General features: G+C 46.4%; 1 protein-coding gene across 1 annotated transcript in view; it reads right to left on the bottom strand.

Annotated features, from left to right (window-relative positions):
* CCDC60 (coiled-coil domain containing 60) overlaps positions 1-23330 on the bottom strand; it is a 157737-nt gene that overhangs the window by 21774 nt on the left and 112633 nt on the right. Inside the window, exons 5-7 of the mRNA XM_046641027.1 lie at positions 21538-21645; positions 13011-13118; positions 1817-1907 (exon numbers count right to left, since the gene is read on the bottom strand). Coding sequence (XP_046496983.1) covers positions 1817-1907; positions 13011-13118; positions 21538-21645 — 307 coding nt within the window. The remainder of the gene's footprint in view (positions 1-1816; positions 1908-13010; positions 13119-21537; positions 21646-23330) is intronic.

The raw sequence follows: 23330 nt of genomic DNA, 5'->3' as shown, positions 1-23330 counted from the left end.
TGCTTCTCGGCAACAAAGGAAAAGATTTCTCTGAATGATTCCTTATACTTTTTTCAGAAGCAAGTGTTTCAAACTGGTGGCCAGGGGGAGGGAGACATGTTTAGCTGCCCAGAACTTTACAAATTGGGGAGATTTTTATATAAAAACCTAGGTTATTGGTCTCTCTTGAAAATGATAAGCCCCAGTCTCCCATCCCACGGGGCAAAGTGAACTGGAGCTGAGCAGGGTTTCCTCCCTTTAGCTGTGTGGGGGTACTCCTATCTGCCGCAGCCCTCACCACTCCCTATTGCATTGCACCCAGGCTGATTTGTTCATTTACACAGCCTGCCTGGCTCTTACGATCTGCATTGGCACTGACAAGCTCAACACATACGGAAAAATATCAGTGGCTATGGGAGTTGATCACAGTCTCTCTTTCAAAGTCCTCATTTTACAGGTGGAGAAACTGAGGTCAGGAGTGAGGAAAGGACTTGCTCAACCCCACACAGTGAATGGTGTCACAGTGACTGAGCCAGGTCTCCTGACTCCTAATTTAGTGCTCCCCCACCGTCAGAGTGGACCGTGCTGCAGCTCAGAGTTTCACCCCCAAACTTCCCTGGGGAATTAGATTTTGTGGTGATTCACTGTCTCCTCCAGTTTTAGGTGGGACTGTTCCTGAAGGACATCTTTTCAAGGTTCATGGCTCCCCCTGCTTTCCTCTGTGCATCGCTTGAGATGGACGCCCACGACATCTCCATAGCAACTCTGTGTGATAAAAACAAAGGCTCTACTTCTCAAATCCGGGAGCACTCTGATGAAGGAGCAAGAAAATGTGAAACTCTTCATGAGCAGCAATTATAAGCATGATACCATGGAGAACATGCGTTTGAAGAGCCGAGTATTTAATAAGCAGACCCAGGATTAACTCTTGGCTCTGCTATTATCCAGCTGTGTGACCTCATGCAGATCACTTAGCCTCTCTGAGCTCCAACTTCCTGCTCTCCCACCTAGAGATGAGACTGGTGTCCCATGGGGTTATTAAGAGGATAGAACAGGCTAATACACCCAAGGAGCTTCCTTAGCACAGAACCTGGCCCATTGCAATTATGCTAAAAAGTGGCTTCCAAAATTTATATGACCACAATCACGCTCAGCATTTTAACATTTTCAAAATGAGTTTGCATATTGTTTCCTGGGGTTCTTTCCTAATGGTGTGAGGTAGGCAGCAACCAGCATTACGTCCATTTTGTGGGTAAGGGCGCAGCTTCAGCAACCACTCTAGTCATGTGCTCTCTCAATTACCTTTAGCTATTTAAGTGTCATCTCCTGCCATTATTACTGTTATGGTTCTTGTTTGTTGAGTGGATGAATTTGGGAGATCTGAGGTTTGGAGTGAAAAGAATAGACCTCTTGATGTCCTCTTAATAATAAACACAGGTCGTAGTTTGTGGGAAACCCTGTCTGTCGAACCACTCACTTCTTATTTTCTAACTGGGTTAAAAAGAAAAAAGAGAAAGAGAGAGAATGACTATTATTGATTAATGACACAGAGTGAGGCGAGCCCATTTCCTTCTGGTGACATCTTGTTAAGCGGCTCCTCAGCTGCTCCTTCCCTTCTCCGTGAAGTGGTGTCCAGCCAAACGTCATTTCTCCTATAATCCCCAGATAATCATTTTAATTAAAATTCACAAAAACAGCATGTGGTTCTGACTTCCTTTCACTCAGAAAACCAACTAGGAAAAAAAAAAGTCTTATCAGAGAAAAGACTGGCAAAAAACGCCTGCGACACAAGTTTGGGGCTGGTAGCCAAGGGGTAGAAACGTGCGCTGATGGTTACCTTTGGTGCTGTGACAAAGTGCTCCCACCTCTGTCCCATGGACTTGTCCTTAGTGATTTTCCTAATCGTGTTCTTGCTTCCACCTGGGTCCCTGAGTGAGAAACAGCTTAATGAGTTTTCCATCTCCAGAGCCTTGGTTTATTACAAGTTCTTTTAAGAAATGCAATAAATAGAGGGCGGATGGCAGCTGGTATCTCATGCTTTTCTTCCCCCACCCTGTACTCTGTGAAGCGGTGGGAGGGACAGGGCTCCAGGGCAGGGTCTTGTGAGTGAAAATCGAGCTGAGGAGAGACCACCACTTCCTGGGTCGGCGCTGAGGGAGGTGGACTATATTTGCATGCATTCTGCATCTATTTGCATCTTGGACTCAGGTCCTCTCACAGACTCCATGGCGGGTCTGTGGTTACTCCCGAGGGTGAATTGAAAAGCGTGTTCATTTCTGACTCTCAGTCTGCTCTGGTGCCTAAGGGTGCCACCATCAGGGGCACTTCTGAGGAACACAGAAAGAATATTGCTGGGTGATGTTGGAGGGAGCTTGTGGGGTGAGTTGCACAGTGAAAATCATTGGTTTGGAGTTTATTGAGCAAAAGTCCATCCAATGTGCAAGATATTTCTGTGCATTCTCACGGAATCATCTCAACAAAACCTTGTGATATAATTATTATCATCCCATTTTACGGATGAGAAAACAAACTCAGAGGGCTTGAGTCACCTACCCAGATGCATATTTACAGTGAATCTAAGGACCCTCACTTGCATGGGTCCCTCCAGGGCCCTCTACCTAATTTTGTACTGTAATTTTGTATTCTTTTTCTTAAAGCACCTCCTCCCCCCAATTAAACTTCAGGTCCCACAAAACCCAGATCCTCCCCTCGTGGGTTGGGAACTGTCTGGGTATGAGAATGAAGCCCCGGTAGGCTCTGTTGGTGACATACCCATAATCCCTTATCTGAAACTTGTGGGACCAGATGTGTTGCCAAATTCAGGATTTTGGCATTTTGGAAAGGCCATACGCTGCGTATACCATAGATTAACATAACCCCTCCACTGGGGTCTGGGACAGCATCCTGTAATCAGACACATTAATATTTCTACAACAGTATGTATGAATATTTATACTAGGTGGGATAAATAAAGATTATAAATAGCTTCAAGTCAAGTTTTGCCACCAAATCGGTTTGGCTCATGTCATATTTTGCTGCCAAAAGAGTTATGGAAAAACTGGGTTTTCAGAGCCTTTTAGATTCTGGGCTTGTGGCTATGGGGTGGTGGGTCCCTGTTGATAAGACAGGAAGACTCGTTGTGCGCTCTGTCAACTACCCCTACCTATCTATCTGTCTATTGATTGATTGATCTATTGATCTCTCTTTCCATCGTCCATCCATCCATCTCTCTCTTTATCCCCTTTTTCTCTGCAGAAAGGATTTTAGATGGCCAGGATCCAACATTTGGCTGGCTGTCACCTAGCATAGAGCAGGGCCTTGAGGGTAAAAGATGGAGACCAGTGAGGGTAAAAGATGGAGACCAGTTTGATGCGGGAGCCATTGACAGTGTTCTAGACTTATCAGGGGCTGCTGAGTGCTGGTAGCGGGAATCAGTGCTCAGATATAGGAGACAAAAGGTGATCAAGATAAACTACGTAAGACTGGCTTCTTATGTCATGGGCGTCTGAATGACAGAATCAAAGGCTTTCACCAGCCCAGGTCGGGGGCAGGGTGTGTGCGCTCTTCACTGGCAGGACCTTGCCGAACATCGAACATCTCCCGGCTCCCAGCCGCAACACGAGAAATCCACCCAGCCGCTAAGGTGGAGGAAGTGGGGCTGGGGAGGGCGGGGTGAGAATGTGCCTCCAAGCTTTTTGTAAGACTTTATGTTTGATTACACCATAAAAAGCCCTCCGAATAATTAACAGTTAAGCTCATTTAACGTTAGTTCTGCCTGCCTCTCCCTGGAGTAATCAAATTAGGGAATATTTAAAATCCAGCCAGAGGAAGGAGCAGCCACACTTCAGTCCTATAAACAATATTTAAACTGGCGGTGCTTTTGAAGTCTGATTTAAGGCTCACCAGCTGGAAGCCTTAGCATTTCACTTTGGAGCGTTTCTTTCAAGACCACAGGGCTTTTTAGCTTGTCTCCTCTGCTAACGCAGCCCGCGCTGTGCCTCCAGCCTTCTTCTTGAAGTTCAAGCAGCCCCCCTTCCCCTTTTGAAATTAAATCTGGTCCCAGCCTGGCTTTCAAAGTCTTAAATATTCAGGCCCGATCGGGAAGATGGAGGTTTTCTGCCAACATCGACTTCCAAGACGACCTGAAATCTATTGCGACTTTCAGGCAGCAGGCTAAATGGGCTAAAACCGCAGCGGGCTTCCCAGGGCCCCTAAAAAGCCCTGCGGCCTTGCTCTGGTGAAGCCACTGATAAAGAAAGGGCCCGGTTAGACAGAATCAGTCTCTCTGATGTTTCATTTTCAGTGGCGAATAAACCAAAAAGGAAGATCAATAGGGGGAGGAAAAGAAACAAACAACCTGGGCTTTGTGGTCCACAGTGGGCTGACGACACACCTTGTCCGAGAAAAGCATGGCAAGTTGGCGCTCCTTCCCCCGGCCTGGCGGGGTAGTCGTTAGTGCTGTTCACCAGAGTCCCTGGTCCTCCCGGCTCCTTGAAGTCAGGTGTTCAAAAATACACAAGCAAAAGTGACAATGGCACGCCAGGGGACACTTTACAACCCGGTCCTCAAGTCAGGTTCCCTTTTCTGCTGTGTTGATGGTGGAAGCTTGTGTTGAGATGGGGCGCCTCTCAGTCAGGGTCCCCGAGTGACTATAGTGAGCAGAGCCCCACGTTGATGACAGAGAGGGTGAGCAAGAAATGAACCTGTGTTGCATTCAGACGTTGAGGTTTGGGGGTTGTTCCTTCCGGCAGCTTAATTTAGCTTACCTAATGGATGTCCCTGACACTGACTGACTGTGTGACGTCCGGCAAGTCTCTCTGAGCATCCGAACCAGGAAAGTGGAGTATCTTGGTAGTTAACTGTGGGTCTAAGAATCAGGCGGACCGGCTGAGTCCTCCGCCTGCCCCGCCACTTCCTAAATGTGAGAGTTTGTGTAAGTCGTTTAGCCTCTCTGAGCCTCGGTGTCCTCATCTGTAAACTGGGGGAATGATAGGAGCTATGTCAGAGGATCGCTGTGAAGATGAAATGAAGTGGGGCTTGCTAAGGGCTTGGCGGGTGCCTTGTATGCCTTTTTCAACAGAGCTCCTCGTGTGGCTTGCAGGAGGGGCTGGCTCATGGTGGGAGATGAGGCTCTAGGGCAGATAGGTGGGCCCAAAGCTATAATTTTTGGACCATAATTTCCTCCTCCTGAAGCCTTCTGGGGGATGCTATTTCCTAGAAATCAAGGGAAGAGGGTGTTGAGCGCTGTCTCATCTCTATTCATTGTACCTGCCAAGCATATTTTGCTCCTAGCGGTCACTTGAAGACGTCTACCCACAGTGGTGACCAGAGCAATTTTTGCAGATACTTCACTCTTTTCCTGAACCCTCATTTGGGATAAAACACTTGCTTCTCAGCTGTTTTTACAGTCTGTAAGCTGGCTTAGGACGTGTCCAGGCGTCCATGATCAAGATGAAGAACAGAGGTAACTGGTGATTTTGCACCAGGGGGCGGATAGAGATCAAAGCTCTCAGGATCTCCCGGGGTCGCCCCGTCCTGCCTCCTGAGTGACAGGTGCTCCTGCCGCGTTCTCCCACTCCTGTAGAGATGTCCATTTGAGTGCAGGAGTGGAGAAATGAGGCAATTAAATCAGTGCAGAGAGGAGAGCAGGCGAAATCAGAGACTTCACTCAAATGTCGCCTTCTGAGTGAGTCTTTCCTGGATGACCCAATTTAAAAGCCACTCCCTACTCTGTCACTATCACATCATCCTATCAATGTCTTCATGACGCTTAGTGCTATCTCAAAGTATCTTGATTATCACATGTGTATTATCTGTTGCTCCCGCCATGTCCCCAGGACAGAAGCTCCAGAGAGCAGGGATTTCGTCTGTTTTCTTCACCACCATATCCCCTGTAATGCCTGAAAAAAGCAGGCTTGAGAAAAATGAGACTTTCCGGGGCAGGGGGGAGCACATGACAAGGGGAAAACAACTTAAATATGATAATTGCTATTACGTGCATTATTCAGAACGATGCTGCATTTTTTTTCACAAGAGCGACAATCTGGCAAAGACCTAAAGGTCTTTGGGGGAATTGGTTAAATATGTTGATAAACTCCACAGTCATCAAAAGAGGTTCTGACATGGAGAGGTGCTCTCCATAGATCAAGTTAAATAACAAAAATTTAGTTGCAAAGCAATAAACATAGAATGGCCTTTTTGTTATTTTTTAAAAAGAAAATTATGTATTTATATATCATTATCTTGGCAAGTTGGGGTCCCTTCTGTATCCTGGCGTCCCCTGGCAAATATTACTTTGTCGAATTAGTCTTCTTTTTGACATCAGATTGTTCCCTAAATTAATTGAAGACTTTTGGGCTTTAGCTTGAAACAGAGGAGGCGATCGTTTCATCGTTAAGGGCACGTGCTTTTCCAGCTGGGCTGCCCGGGTCCAAATCCTGACTTAGCTTTTACTGGCTGTGCCACTTTGAGCAATTCTCTGTGCCTCAGTTTCCTCATCTGTAAGTCAGAATGAGGCTCAAAGGAGGTAACGTACCCAGAGCAGTGCTTGCCATAGAAAGCACTGGAATGCCAGCTATTTTCACTACGACATGGTAGTTGGGTTTCGGTGCCCGTGTCCTATTTGAAACATCAAAGCGTGGTTGCCTTTTAGCCACGTATGTTTTTCTAAGTGAGGAGTGGGTTCTCTGTGCTTGGGCAGCTCAGCCCTTGAGTGTCTGGACTCTCTTAATGAAAGTCAAGATTTCACCTGCCTGGACTCCCCCGTTAAGAGTGGGTCCAATGGTGTCTCCCGGGGACAGCCTGAGGCAATAAGACACAGATGACTGTGCTGCTCCTGTAGCTCCAGAGGAGAGCGCATGACTGTGGAGACTCAAGGCTTTGGAACAACTCCTCCCACCTTCACCCCAGGCATGTGTGCTGCACCCTGCCTGGAAGGGAACTCTTCACTCCCCTCTTTGGCCTGGGGTCTGCCCTGTTCTTTCCCACTGCAACAAGGGAAGATGGCAGTGGGCTTGGGGTGAGTGGAATTGGGGAGAGGTGGCACTAGGACTTGTAGTGCTTGCTCACATCTGGTCCCGTCTGCTTCTCTGTCAAGGTCCACTCATTTCTAGTCAGTTCCTGGAAATTTAGTCTCAAATTAGAATAATCCCAACACAGTTCACAACCCCTTATCCAATTCCCAAATCCAAAGGGTCTTGAGAACCAAAAAAATTTTTATAACTTCTTTAGCAGCAAAACATGACCTGAGTGATGGGAAGCTATTGGTGACCATCATTTACCTTGATTGTGCACTTAGTGTAAATATTCATTCATTTTTTTCTAGAAATATAGTGTTTGATGATAGGGTGCTGCCCCAGTCCCCTTGAAGAGTGTGATGTTCTGTATATATGCTCCATATTTTCTTTCTAAAACGCCAAAAAAGAAAAAAATCAGAATTCTGAAACACAGTTGGTCCCAAAGGTTTGGATAAAGACTTATGAGTCTGTACATATAAAGCAAGTCTTGCTTTGCCTATATAGAGGTTTGCATCTCTCAGAGAAGGGTAATTAGCACATTCATTATTGAAGGCTCAGTTTCCACTCCGTTTTGGACCCGATCATCTTGTCAATTGAAATAGACTCTCCTGCTAGCAGTAAAATTAATGAGGATGCTGGGAAATGATAATGTGTTTGAATTGGCACATGATGAAATTGGGAAGGGCTTTTTTTTTCTAAGTAAAGCAGAGACTCAGATGCAATTCACAGTGACATCCTAAAATCTGTCATTCGTCCGTTCACCCCGTCATCCACCAATCCATCCAAATAGGGATCTTTCTGCAACTAACAAAGCTCATCTTCCGCTTGTAGTACAGCAGCTGCCAGTTAGCGAAGTTTTGCTGCCTGTAGAAAGCCCACATCGAGGCATTGGACCACCCCGCTTTCTTGCTATAAAATCCACATAGGGCGGAATTGGACTTATAAACGCCATTATGCCTAGAAGAAAAGAAACCTCTGGGATATACAGGTCCTCAGGGATGGATGCTTCCTTTTGGAAAATGCATGGTAGGTGTCAAGGCTCCACTGCTTTAATAACAAGAGATCCTGGCTGCTTGATGGTGGAAACTCAGAACACCATAGTTAGAAGAATGGAAGATTTGGTATTTCCCTCTTGGGGTCATTCCCTGGATTGTTTATCTTTGCAACCAGATTTTGGTTGACCTTGTGTAGCCTTTTTTTCTGTGTGTTTGTATGTTTCTCCATTCATCCAGTGAACAGGGATCTCATCTGTTGGCAAAATTCTGCTCAGAAGTTTGCTTCTTTCCTAGCCTTATGTCTCAATGGCATTGATAGTCATGGAGCTAACTGTTCTTTAAAATAGGGATTTCAATCTTGAATAGCTATCATTTAGTGAGCACTTATTGTGTTCTCGGACGTTAAGCTAAATGCTCTACATACTTTATCTTGCTTAATCCTTACAACATCTCTTCTGAGGCAGGATCCCATTTGATAGATGAAGAAACAGGCCCAGAGATGTCAAGTGACTTTGCCCAAGGTCAAATAGCTGTTGAGTGGAGAGGCCTGGACTTCTCCAGATCCATCAGGTGCCAAAGCCCTCACTCTTAATCCCTTTAATTCCTCTGTGCTTTAAAAAGTGCGTTTGAAGATTTGGGGAAATTCACATCATGGCCCAAGGGTGAAACAACATAAATAGGGATTAAGGATTAATGAGAAGGCATCCTTTTCCTATCTTGCTAACTAAAAAGATGCTTTCTGATACTTTCTAGGGTACTTAAAACTGTTACCCACCCCACCCCACAGATTCATAAAATTTTTTTTGTCTATCCCGAACAGTGGTGTGCTAGAGTTGGCTCACGCTGGCTTGCAAGAACTGAATTTACACTTCTCTTCCCAACTCCAAGTTCAGTGACATCATGTTGATAAGCCTGAAATCAGCCAGGGTGGGAGTATTCACACCATAGAAATCAGCATTGCTGCAAATCACGGGTTATCCCACCTGGAGAACTGGTTATTAAATATTTACCAGCATACCACTGATCCCACACTAAAACCACCATCAGGAGCAGATGGTTTCCTGGAGAAGAAAAAAACCCAACAAAGACTGACTTCCCGTGGGACTCTCTCCTGGACCGCTTTTTCTGTCAGAACAGGCTGAGGTTCTGGTTCAGGATCTGCTCTTACAGAGCTGGGCATCCTCAGATCCTGGATGGGATTCTGTCTTGAGAAGTCTTAGTAAGAACATCCGCTATTCTCCATGTGACCGCTATGTCTCTTTTTACTGCAGGTAACAATTTTTGGTCACATTCTGGGCCTATTCCTAAAACCAAGCAAAGGAAATAAAGATGGTCCTCTTTGTCTTCTCAATCCAAATTCCACATTATGTTCTTGCCTCGGTTTGGGAGAACAAGTACCCAAAGGTCAGAGGCAAGATGTTGCTGCTGGTAGCTTGCTCAGGGAGATGAAATGCTATTAGAAGTCCATTGGCTCAGGGGCCTTTTTCTTAAAATCTGAGCAATTGACTGTGAAAAAAATTAGATGTTGCTCTGACCCAGAAATTCCATTTCTCGGAAATGGTAACAGAAATATAGCTAACAGAAATATTTTCAACCAGGCACAAAATGGATGGACAAGGGTGTTTCGTGCAGTACTACAGTCATGCTCTGCATAAGAACATTTCAGTCACCGACAGGCCACATATACGAGGATGGTCCCATAAGATTAGTACCATAGAGCCTAGCTGTGTAGTAGGCTGTGCCATCTAGGTTTGTGTAGCTACTGTAGGGGAAGAAGACGTTTTCCTCTATACTTCTAGGTTCTTCTGGCTGATCTAAGAATTAAATTGACCTGAGACACATTAACAGGAGAAAAACGAACAAAAATTTAATAACATGTATATGGGGGAGAAACTCAGGAAAACTCAGTAACTCACCAAAATGGCCAAAGCCTTCACCTTAAATACCATCCTCCGCTAAAGACAAAAGAAGAGGTTGGGGGTGGGGACAGTCAGGGACTTCAAAGGGAAGGAAGGCAATTCACAAGTAGGTGAAAAGAGCAAACATTTGGAAAACAAGCGTTTGCTTGGCCACACAGAAACAGAAGAACACAGAGGGGGCCCAACAAGCAGCCTTTTCTAGTTTCCTCCTTGTCTACCACCCAGTTCATGTGATGCTAAGGTGATAGCTCGCTTCCTGAGACAAGTTTTTAAATTTAAAATCTTTTAGGCAGGTAAGGGGGAGGTAACAAGAAAAACTTTCTGAGTCTTTTGTTTCTTAAAAATAATCAGCCTAAAATAATCGTCACGTTAGAGACGCACATTTTGGGGTAGCAAATTTTGTTCACCTTCAGTATACTCTATGATGTTTGAGCAACATGCAATTGCCTAACGACACAGTTCTCAGAACATATCCTCGTCATTAAGTGACGCATGACTGTATTTGAAATGGCAAAAACTTGGGAACAACCTTAGAGTCCATCAATAAAGAAATGGTTTCTAAGGTACGGTCCATCTACACCATAGAATACGCTACAAGTATTTCCTTAAAAGAGTGTGAAAAGTGTTAAAAGAATGTGGAAACTTTGTATGTAGCATCATGGAAAGATCCACTAGACACTGCAAAAGGGGGAAAAAGTCACAGAAAATAATATGCAGATGTGGGGACCTGGAATTGGCCACCCCAAGATATGTCTCTTTGGCATCAGGATTATTTGAGGCTGATTGCTTTTGATAAACTGGGACAGGGAAGGAGGCTCTGAGGAATGGAACTTGCCCTTCCTTAGGACACGTTTACATTTGTAAGGTAAATCTCTATCTGTAAAAGGTGCCTCCCTCTCTGTACCAGGAAGAAGAAAGGAGATGACCTTCTCTCTAAAAACTCTTAATCAATACCAAAGGCAAGGACTTAAAACCTGCATTTTATTGTGCTAGTCTGGTAACCTCCTGTAACTGACTTCCCTCCCCCTCCCAACATTGGCATTTCCTTAAGGATTAAGCATCTTTCCTTAGGCTGGGAACCGATTGCTGCTGCGCTCACCTGTGACCGCCCAGCTCCAGGCATAGACTTGCCTCCTGCTACGCCCACCGAGATAGCAGACCATTACCTGCTGTGTCCATCAAGCACTGTGCCAACAGGGCAATCTTGTGACTATTGTGGGAGGGACATTTCAATCACATGTGAAACACCCTGTTTGGGGCTATATAACCACTCTGTGCACCCCACTTCTTCGGTGCCCTTTCTTCCTTCGGGAAGAAAGGCCCCGGGCCATGGTTCCTCATAAAGCTTTGTTTAATTTTCTCTTGCTATTCTGTCTCATGTGAATTTAATTCGTTCTCCAGCTAGACGAACCCGCATTTGGGGAGAGGAAATGTCCTCCTCCCCTACACAGAATAGGATCCCATTTCTGTAAAAAAAAAAATCTGTATATATTTATAAAGGGAGGGCCTTAGAAAGGTCTGGAAGGAGGTAGGACATGCCTCAGACCTTTAAAAGAGGTTTTTATCGGGAGGGAATGAATTTGGGGGGTGGGTGAGAATAAAGGCTTTATACTTTATATACTTCTGAATTTTCTGAAAAGTTTTAGTAGGAATAAATTGTATTCATTTACTACTTGAGCAGTTTTGTTTAAAAAAATAATGCGTGGGAAATGTTTTAAGGCTGTGGGTTTTCAAACAAGTTCTGTGAGCCACAAAGATATTTTGGAAATAAGTGGGGTGCCTCGGTGGGGATCGGAGTGACATGGAGGGGCCCCAGGTTTCTCAGGCCACCCAACCTCCTGCTTCATATAGAAGCTCCAGTTTGAAAAATTTAGTTTTACATTATTGGGATTTCCATAAAAAAAAGGAGATTGCTGCTGCTTAAAGAAATAAAGGTTATGAACAACTGCATCAAAGAAGACTACAGTTTTAAATTCACCCCAACCGAAAACATGGAATCGATTGGACTTACCGGTTTATCCATAGATGCACAATTTATATTTCTGGTTGCATTTGAGGTTAGTTTCTCTGGGCTCTGGTGCCAGAGATGAATCAGGGTGGGAGGTGGGGTGGCAAATTTGGGAGAGGGGTGGCAAATGTCCTCAGGAGGAAGGAGTTAATTAAGATTCAGGATTTGGGGAGAGAAAGACGACGGAATTCACTTTCGAGGCAGGGAGGGCTCTGAAAGGATGGTGATGGTTTATTGGGTGGCAGTGGGGAGTTTCCATTTATAGGGGAAGGGGAACCATTTGATTTGACTCAGGCTGGGATTTTCACAGAGCAAATGGAATTCTTCAAGTCAGGGTTCTTGACCTTTTCTGCCCTATGCTTGCAGATAACATGACTCCCCTTAAGGAACCAATGCCTTACCTGCCTTGTTTCTTGTTCCGCCTTGTGTGTGCAATGCAGTTCCTGCAACAGTGGCCTCAAGGCTTTTGCATGTGCCCTCCCCTCCGGTGGGGACACACCTAACACTTTTGTTGGCTGAGACAACGTCTTCTAGAGCTTCGGCTTGAGCAAACCCAGCTGCTCCAGGGACCTGCACACTCAGTATTCCCTTGCATGCAAGCGGAGAAATAGTCACAATATATACTAAAACAGACAAACCTTGAGAGAAAGGAGAAAAACAAGAACTAAGACAGAGAAGGGTTAAAGGAATGGGGTGAAGGAGGAAAAGGAAGAGGAGCAAACGAAGAATGGTGTTGGGGAGACATGGTCCAAGATGTTGGAGGGAAATCTAGCTGTGGACACAGTGGTGTGTTGGTCTAGCTGGCCAGTCTCACCGTGGCTGATTGATTTCAAGCTACCGATGTGATGTCACTGACTGTGGAGTTGGGATCAGATGTTGGGAGGAGATGCACACAGTCGGCTCTCACGACTGTAGGCCCTGGCTGCAGCACACCCCTCTTTGGATCCCAGCACACCCCCTGTTGGGAGTTAGAAGAACTCTTAAAGCAACCCACCCACCCAAAACAGCAGAAGGAAGGTGAGCACATGGAGGAGGCCCTCCCGAACTGCCCAGTCGATGGCTAGTTACGGCGGGTTGAAGGGCTGAGACCTACTTTGGATTCCAGCAGGTGATCACAGGCTTCATGGTGTGGTGGGTGTGGTCAATAGTCAAGGCCTCCAGGAGCCAGTGGAGGGCACAGAGCTGGCGGAAGAGGGGTTCCCTGTGAAGACAGAGAGAGGGAGCATAGTGGGATCCTATCAGAACCAAATTCTTCACAACAATGGCATTAGAGACAGGAGTTGTACTGGTTCCCAGCTGGAGAGCCGTTGCCATGCTCCAGGCGTGTGGAAGTATTTCCTATACATCATCTTGCGAAAACTTTGCAACAGGCCCGTGAGAGATTCGTTGGCCCCATTTTACAGATGAGGAATCTGAGGAGTTAGGGAGCTTGTGCCAGGTCATTAGGCTGGCAGGTGGCAGAGCCATGATTTGACATGAGATGACCCTATGCCAATGATGAGGAGTTTTTGCATGTAGGAGAGAATGATGATGATGGGGTCCCATGGCTAGAGGTCTTGACTCAGGCAAATGAGAGGATTGAGGGAAATTAATATCCTACAGGCATCCAACTGTTCATCCAATAAAAGTGTAATAAATACACTGAGTGCTGAAGGAGTCAGGAGACACAGGGAAACTAGTGTATTTATTATACTCCCCCCCCCGCCCCCAGATTAACAATTGGGACCAATGCTTTAAATTCATAAATCCTTTGTCCCCAAATGGAGCTGGATGTTGAAGCAAAACTCATTGAACATATTGTTTGAAAACGTAACAAAAACATTGTTTAAAAATATGTCTAACCTATATTTGCTGATTTGGGGCGGGGGGCGTCTTGTATTACAATTAGTCAGGCATTGACTAGGGCACTTTACACACATGATTTAATTCTCCCAGCAACCTGCTGGGGTCTGAATCATTACCCACGTTTTAGAGAAGAAGGAAATGAGGCTCAGAGAGGTGCAATCACTTTGCTCAAGGTCACGCAGCTTGTTGGTGATAGAGTTGGGAGCTGAATATCTTTTTTAATGCTCCCATCAACGCTATAAAGAGGGGACTTTACAGGTGAGAGACCTGAGGCTCAGAGAGGTAAAGTGAGTTGTCTGAGGTCACACTGCTTGGATTAGTGAGGATTTGAAGCTGAGTCTGTTTAACCCCGGAGACTGCGCTTTCACGAGCCTGAGCGCTGATTGTTCCAGAAGCTGATGAAGTCAACACAGCGGTCACCCCGAGAGCAAAGGCAGGAGAGGGTTAACGTGCTGCCTGCATTTTTCCTGGAAACAAGGTGGAGTCCTGACCAGCTCCCCCTCCCCACATGATTTCTCCTCTTACACTAATGGGAGAGCTGCCTCCATTACGAACCTGTGTAATTGCTCTTCTCTGAAGCGGCATCCTGATCAATACTCCCCAGGGCTCCTGGGCCTGATACTCACAGGGACAGGAAGGGGTCCACCCTGCTGCTTCCTGGAAGGCACCACCTCAGAGGTGGGGCCCCAGCCTGGGCCGCCAGTGTGGAGCTGACCTAGGGGGATCCCGGGAAATCCCTGGAGAGGCGTCCATGTCCCTCAGCTTGAAGGAGAACTGCCCCCATGTAGTGTGGTGGCCGTGTCCACCAGGTCTTAGGAAGATCAGAGTCAGCAGCTCTCTTTTTCCTTCTCTGGAGCCCCTTCCTTCTACAAATTATTCACTAAGCACCTATTTCCTCGATTCTCATTTAAAGGACCTGTAAGCCCACAGCCCTTCTGGTTCTTGTCTCTCTCTTCCCCCTTAATACCATCTTGGTCCTTAGAGGTAACTGCATTTGGTGGCTCTGGGCACTGGGCCACATCCAGCATTTTGCCAAGAGCAGCCGCTGGCTATGCCATGTTCCTGTCCCTGTCCCTGTGCCATGACACCCCCTGCACTGTCACCATAACCCCAGGATGCTGTGAAAGGCCTGGGGAGACGCTCTCCTCCTCTGTTCACAACTCAGAGCCCCTGCAGGCCTGGGCTTTGGGTTGCTTGGGGTGGGGGCGGGGAGGGAGGGGCGAGTCAAGGGGTGAGATGGAGTCTGCTTGGTCACGAGAGTGACGTGGGACATGTGAGCATCAGATTCATTTCTACAGGTAACAAGAACAGGCGCAAACCTGACTCTATCCCTCCCTTGCTTAAAATCTTCAAATTCCCTAAACTATCTCTTATGGGCTGCATTGTGTCTCTCCCCGCCAAATTCGTGTGTTGAAGTCCTAACCCCCAGTGCCTCAGCATGAGACTGTATTTGGGTATGAGGCCTTTCAAGAGGTGATGATGTTAAAATGAAGCTGTTGGGGGTCTGACTGTGTCCTTACAGGAGGAGGAAATTTAGACATGCAGAGAGACACCAGGGTTGCGCGTGCATGGACGAAAGGCCGTGTGAGGACACAGCAAGAAGACGGCCGTCTGTAAGCCAAGGAGAGAGGCCTCAGAAGAAACCAACCCCGTGGGCACCTCGATCTTGGACTTTCTGCCCCCAGAACTGGGAGACGACAAAGTGCTGTTGTGGAAGCCCCCAGTCCGTTACGGCAGCCTGGGCAAATGAGCACACCGCCACATACGAGACCCCGTCCACCTCTCCAGCCTCCAGCCTCCCAGCTCATCCTTGTGCTGTCGTTGGCAGTCTGCTGAATGTCCACTCAGTGGCCCAAGCTTACCACACTCTCTCTCTGCACTCCCTGGGTTAAAATCATAACTTTGCCCTTTACTAGCTAGGTGGTCTTGGCCAAATGACTTAACTCCCCCGAGCTTCAATTTTCTCATCTGTGTGATGGGGTAATTGTCAGAGTGAAGGTGAGGTGATGAGTGGTGCTTGGTACTATACTCTGCTCCTGACACATATTCCTCTTTCTCCTCCTCCTCCTCTGCCTCTCGGTGATTGGGTCCCAGCTCAGATGTCACCTCCATCAGGAAGCCTTCCTTGATTTCTCTAGGTTTGGCTTGTTCTCTCTTCAAGGAGATTCTAAAGCATCCCAATCCTTACAACGTATTCCCTTGTCCTTACCTTTCATATCCCTGCTCTATTATAACTACCGGTTTGCTTGTTTCTCTGGCCCTCGAGCCTGCAAGCTAGAGTCTTGTCTACTACAGGTTACCCTGTGCTGCGCACAAATAAGGCTCAATATATTTCTAGTTACAAACGGAAAGTGGCAAGAATGAACTAGTTCGGATCCAACGGTTTCCTGAACTGATAACTCAGGCACAGTTCTCATATGCAGAACCACTGAGATAATGAAGAGTAGTAACAACAGCGATAACAAAATAATAATAATAGTAAACAGTTCCTGTAGAGCTGACCCTGTGCCAGTGTGCAGACGCTGTTTTACGTGTTCTGCATCCATTAAACAACGTCATCCTTATAACAACCCTGTGGGGAAGATATTGCTAGCATCCCCGCTGTGCAGATGAGGAAACGGAGGCATCGAGGGCGACGTAACTTGTCCAAGCTCACTAAAGCCAGCAAAAGGCTGAGCTGGAATCTGAGCCCAGGCCGTCTGGTTCCTGAATCTGTGCTTTAACGACAAGGTTGATGTTGTCTTTTGTTATAGGGGACAGCCCTCCCTTTCCGCCAGAATAGGGTTTCATCTGAGGGGTCTAAACCTTTTTCTCTGCTTATAAAAAGTGTCTCACAAAAATGTGCACGTGGATGTTTATAGCAGCTTTATTCCTAATGGCCAAAACTTGAAAGCACCTGAGACGTCCTTTCGTAGGGGAATGGGTCAACTGCACTACATCCAGACAATGGAATGTTATTCAGCACTAAAAAGAAATGAGCGATCCAGCCATGAAAAGGCATGGAGGAAGCTCTAATGCATATTACGAAGTGAAAGAAACCAATCTGAAAAGGCTGCACACTGTATGATTCCAATTATATGACACTCTGGAAAAGGCAACACTATGGAGAAAGTAAAAGGGGTTGCCAGGGGATGGGGAGAGCGAGAGGGATAAACAGGTGGGCCACAGAGGATTTTTAGGGCAGTGGAAATACTCCGTATTTTACTCAATAGTGGATACACATCATTGTACATTTGTCTAAAAGCATAGGATGTACACCCCCAAGAGAGAACCCAGGGCAAACGAGGGAGTTTGGAGGACGATGACGGGTCGGTGTGGGTTCACCAATTGTAGCAAATGTCCCACTCTGGTGGGGGATGTTGAGGGTGGGGGAGGCGTGCGGAGGCCGAGGGTATGTGGGAGTTTCTGCACCTTTTGCTCAATTTTGCTCTGAACCTAAAACTGCTCTGAAAAAAATAAAGTCTTAATGAAGAAAGAAGCCCCTCAAACCCAACGATTGCTAATGTGCAGTGAGATAAACTGAAAAATAAAAGAAAGTAAGTCCCCAAAACATGCTTGATAGAAATCAGTCCTTTCTCATCATGTTTGTACGTCAGGTCACAGCACAGTATCTTGATTTGATCAAATTCAAAGAGAAAGCATTTATTTCTCAAATGCAGGGCATAATAGATGGAAATGCTGAAGCAGGTGCACAAGTCCTGCTTCTAAAATCCTTGTGCTCAGAGCTCGGGCAAGCAGCCGGTGGTCAGCATACCTGAACAGCCCCCTCTGTTGAAACTGCTGTACCAACCAGAATACAGCTGAGTGTAAATGTCCCTGAGAGGAAAACGACGTCTTTTTCCCTTTTACTAAGAGAAGTCGGAAAATGCGTTCAAAGCCCTTCTAGGCACCCTCTGCCGACTGCCAAGGGCAAACCTGGACACAGGTGGGGTTGCAGGCACTGCTGACTGCACAGTCACACATGAAAGGCTGTGAGGACATCTCAGAGAGGAAAGGAGAGGCTGTTTCTCATTCCTAGAGACCCACTCCCCTGCCTTTTTTAAAGAAAAAGGCCAAGTCTCCTTTGACATGATTGAATTGATCCCCTCACAGTCAATTCAGTATTTTCAGCTGGTTTTGGAATCAATTACATCGGGATCGAAGGGACTGACCAGGCTCTGATCCACATCGGCTGATGTGATGACTGAGAATTTGGAAACTGACCAGGAAGGCCCTGCCCTGATGTCTTTTGGCAGATTGATTACGTACAAAAATGCCCAATAGGGGCCGGTCCCGTGGCCGAGTGGTTAAGTTCGCTCGCTCCGCTGCAGGCGGCCCAGTGTTTCGTTGGTTCGAATCCTGGGTGCAGACATGGCACTGCTCATCAGACCACGCTGAGGCAGCGTCCCACATGCCACAACTAGAAGGACCCACAACGAAGAATATACAACTATGTACTGGGGGGCTTTGGGGAGAAAAAGGAAAAAAATAAAATCTTTAAAAAAAAATGCCCAATAAAAATGCCCAATTCCCCACGCTCCTTGTGTCCATACACTTGGCAATGTGACTTTGCATCTCCCTCATCAAGAGGTGGAGTCTTTTCCCCATTCCTTGTATCTGGGCTGGCCTGATGTTTTGCTTTGGCCAACAGAATGTGGTGGAAACATCAGTGTGTCCATTCTGAGTCTAAAAGCCTTAAGAGACTTCAGTCATCAGGCTCCCGTTCGTGGAACCTTTCTCCACCACCAAGGGGCCCAACCCAGGCTAGCCTGCTGTGTGATGAGAGACACACAGCCCAGTCACTCCTGTCACTCTAGCCAATAACCAGTGTCGACACAAAATAACCAATGACCATTCTATAGATAAGAGAGCTAGGGTGACCTATACTCAAGCCAAGCTGAGGATTATAACCCAGGAAGGCAGTCTCCACAAAGGAAGAAAGCGTGCTAGAGGAGAATGGTTTCAGGACAGTTTTATACCTTTCTAGAACAAAGAACATACATTAAACATACCCAGGATGCATATTTATCAAAGTTTCAAAGAAATATTTGATTTCAAATTAGCAGGTCAACATGACCCTGATGTCCAGGAAAGGGAACTTCTCCTCAGGAGTGGTATCACGGGCGTTGCCAATACTGGCGTGTAGGAGAGGAAATCTGTGTCCTTATCTTCAAACAGTGCATTCTTTTTATTTTGAGATAATGTTTAATGCATTCTTTACTTTAACAGTTAAAGCAGACGTCCAATGTATGTTTGATAGGCCATAAATCAGGCATCTTTAGTGCAAGCTGCATCAGTTTTGAGCCAGAAAAGCTACCCCACATACCTCAACATGTGAGAATCTCTTGTCACCCATCAACCAGCAGACCTGTGGGTGGGGCCATCCTAGATGGGCTGACCTCCAGCTCTCCTGCCAGCTGCGTGCGCCCACATGCACAAGCCCAGCCAGGATTAGCTGAGCTGGCCTTGACCAGTAGACCCTCCTGGTGAACCTGTTGACTTGTGAGCAATCATAAATAGTTGTTGTTTTAAGCTACTTGGTTTTGAGGGGGTCCGTAATACAGCTCCATTTTGATACAGTCATCAAATGCGGCCGGAGCCTTTTAACAGCCAAGGAGAGGAGAGGGCAGCCTTCAGTCCAGGGCGGGGGTTGGTAAACCATAGCCAGGGCGCCTCCTGCCCATGTCTGCAAATAAACCTTTACTGGAACACAGCCACTTCCATTCATCGTAGCTTTCATGCTGCAATGGCAAAGTTAAGTAGCTGCAAGAAACATCACCTGGTGGGCAAAGCCTAAAATATTTACTGTCTGTCGTTCTAAGAAAAAAATTGTTGACTCCTGGTCTAGGGTATAACAGACAATAACAACGACCACTGCGACAATAATAATAATAATGCTAGCCTATCTAACAAATCTAGGATAAAGATCTGACTTAGGAGTCAAGCGATCAGGATTGTGGTTGTAAGAACTTTGGCAGGTTCTGGCCTGTCTCTGGGCTCCAGTTTCCTCATCTGGCATTGAAGGAACACGAGCAAGAAACTCTCCAGTCACTTCCATAGTTGCTTTAATCCTCCATTTGCTCAGACCAAATGAATTGAGGCAGGGTTCAGGAATATGCATTCCCCCAGCACCCCCCTCACCCCAGCCCTCCGATGAATGAGATGCAAATAAAAGCCTAAGAACCATTGATCTGCACCGTTTGGTTCCCGAGGGCTTGTCCATGGCAAAGACAGGCAGAAGTGCAAGTGTTTCCAAGGGTCATCATGAGAGATTGCAAGGCCTATTTTTGCAAGATGTTAAGAACGTCAGACTCAAGCTGCCAGCTGGAATGTCCCTGAACATATAAGTCTATCAAGGAATCAATTATAATATCAATCAAAGGGAAGTAGGAGGAAAGTGTGGAGTGGGACATCAAAAGCTGGAATATTAGGGAGGGGTAGGGATGTGTCGAAAGGCATGATGATGATGATGATGATGATGTTGATGATGGTGTTGGCTATGGCGGCATCTTCCACCCACGAGCTAAGTGTTGTTTTAATGACCTTCTTTTGTCTGCCATGGTGTCCCATGATTTCACTCTTGCATTATTTTAATCTTCAAGTACACAAGACTTGGCTCTCCAAATATGTCATGAGCTCCTCAAAGGTCAGGCCTTGGGATACGCTTTCTGTGTAGTGTGTGGCTGAGAGCTCAAGCTCTGAAGTCAGGCTTGGCTTAAAATCCCAGTGCAGCGACATGCTGAGCTCTGTGACCTTGGGCGGGGAGTACACCTCTCTGATTTTCTGTTTTCTCATCTGCAGAGAGGAAATAATAATACACCTATACAATCAGGCTGCTGAGAGAATTGAATGAGACAATGCCAACAGAGCTGTCAGTGGCAACCATTATTACTGTGTACACCATGGGGAAGGGTCTAATAATTATTAAACAAATGAGCAGAGAGACATCTAGAATCCATAGCGCCATTTTCATTGCCCTAAAGCAGTGGTTCTCAGCATGCGGGGTGGGGAGCTGGGTATGATTTTTCCCCTAGGGGACATTTGGCAGTGTCTGGAGATATTTTTGGTTGTCACAACTGGGGGCATCTAGTGGGTAAAGGCCATGGATACTGCCAAACACCCTACAATACAGGACAGTCTTTCACAACAAAGAATTATTCATCCCGAGATGTCAATAGCGCCAAGGTTGAGAAATCCTGCCCTAAAGTCAAAAGCTTCTTTCTCTCTGCCTGAAAATTTCCAGTTGCAAAGCGCTAAGTAGCGAAAAAGAAAAAGTTGGGCTTAGAATTCTTTGGAATAGACAGGAGGCGACAAGATGTCAAGGTTTTAGAAAGCTAGAGTGTTCTTTGGAGGGTTGATTAGATCCTGTTACACCGTGCCATGATGAGTTTATGCCTCGGGTCAGAGACGGCAGGGGTGTCTCTGGGAAACAGCTCCTGAGTCTTGGGGAAAACGTGTCCCCTGAGCCCTGGCTGAGACGTTGTTACACACGTTCGGGGAGGGCTGCAGACAGATTTTATCAGGCTTTGCAAACTATTTGACATTAGGGCGTCTGGCTTGGTAAGGAATGGAATGACTCAGTCCCAGCTGATTTGCCACTTAGCTCTAAAGCACCGAGTCTGCTCTGTGTTATTGTTATATGCCATGTAGTGTTGCAGGCTCCAGGCTCCACGTCCCTCCAAGAGGACAAAGGAACAGCTCAACAGCTCCCGACGCGTTAGCTCGTTGAGTCCTTTCACCTTGGCTTAGATCAATGAGCTAGCAAGGCAGACAAGCAGGGGTGAGGCTGTACTTACACGTGAGCCACAGGCAGTGAGGACGAAATGATGCAGCTGTGCACGGGGGTGAATGGGCGAAGGATGACTCCAGCACCCATCTTCTTGGTCTTATCATCATCGTATGTGCTGGAGGAAAAGCGGAAAGGAGGAGAGTGAGCATGAGCAGTAGTTTAAAACACATTTTTCTCTCGCCAGGGGTTCATTGACAGATATAATTGGGCACCTACTATGTGCCAGGCAATAATTCTGGCTCATGAGATGAAGGTTCTAGAGGCAGCCAGTGAATAGAGCTCTCATGGAACGTATACTCTACCAGAGGAGCAAAGAGAATAAACAAGATAAATAGGTAGATTGTGTAACACACTTGTGCACTAGACTAGGAGTCGGATATGTTTTCTTAAAGGGCCAGACAAATGTTTATGGCTTTATGGGACATGTGGTCTATGTCAAAACTACTTAGTAGCATGAAAGCAGCCATTGAGGACATGTAAACAATATGTAAATAGCAGCGTTCCAATAAAATTTTATTTATAAAACCAGCCTGGGGACTGGATTTGGCCAGCACGCCCCACCCACCAACTCTGTACTAGATAGTGAAACATGCCGCCGGGAGAAAAAAGCAGAGAAGGGGGTTCTGAAGGGCTGGGAGTTGCAATTTTAAATAGGGTGATTGAAGAAGTCATCACTGAAAAGCTGACGTTTGATAAAAATCTGCAGAGTGTAAAGGAGTGAGCCATTCAAGTACCTGAGGGTGGAGCATTCTGGATTAGAGTGAACAACATGTGCAAATGTCCTGAGGTGGGATTGTGTTTTGGAGACAGCAAGGAGGCAAGTGTGGCATGAGCAATAGGGAGAAGAAGGTGGAAAGAGAACAAGGGCCTTGCAGGCCATTGCACGGACTTTGGCCTTTTGTCTGAATGAGAGTAAGGGATTTTGAACTCAGAAAAGATATCTGACTTGTATCTGAAAGGGGTCCCTCTGGCTGTCGTTTTGAGAATAGCCTATGGCGGGGGTGGAGGGCAAGGGCAGAGGCAAGGAGGTCAATTAGGAATATTGCAATAATCTCAGCTTGGGAGGGGAAGGTGGCTTCCAGGGTCCTAGCCATGGGATGGTAAGAAGGGAAGATGGTGGGGTGGCCACAGCTAAGAAACTGCCTGGAGTCAGCGGCTTCTGTTTTCAATCCTTTCCTTAAGGAGGCTTCCCTCAGCTGTAGAGACCGCTTGGAAGTGGGCATGAACGTGTCCCCAGAGAGCAGCCACAACCAGTCATACCTTAGCAGCCACCAGGCAGGCCTCTGTGCAAAACCAGAGGCCCATCCCCTGCCCCATAGAGAACATAGAGACTTCCTTTGATGACAGACGCCGTCTGGGTAAAGGGGAGAAGGGGATGTTTAGAGAGGAGGAGAAATAGCCCAAACAGGCAGTTCATCTTTGAAACCATTGCATATTTACCCCCAAAAGACTGTTTCAAAGTGGAAAAGATGACGTTACATTTAATACCATATTTAAAGTTTTTTCTCCATCGACATAGAGCTAGCCTTTTCAGTTATAGAAAATAGTTTCCTTTTTTTTTTTCGGCATGCCTGAGTCATAGGGTATATATTTTTTGCCCGTGACCAAATCTAGCCCAGAGGCATGTTATAATTAGCCTACTGTATGTATATAATCGAATCAGTTGTCTATATTTTTTAAATTGGGAGGTTTCATGTAAAAACAGAAAAGCTTTGGATTTTGAAAACATGGAAGCTCTGGCCACTCAGGATCTGGGATTCTGGCTGGCAGGAGTCAGGTGGGGCCCAAGATGGACATCAC

Source organism: Equus quagga, chromosome 15 (assembly GCF_021613505.1).
Source record: "Equus quagga isolate Etosha38 chromosome 15, UCLA_HA_Equagga_1.0, whole genome shotgun sequence".
In the NCBI taxonomy this organism is placed as follows: Eukaryota; Metazoa; Chordata; class Mammalia; order Perissodactyla; family Equidae; genus Equus; species Equus quagga.
Note: the sequence above shows the minus strand (reverse complement) of the source record. Positions and strands in the feature narration are given on the sequence as shown.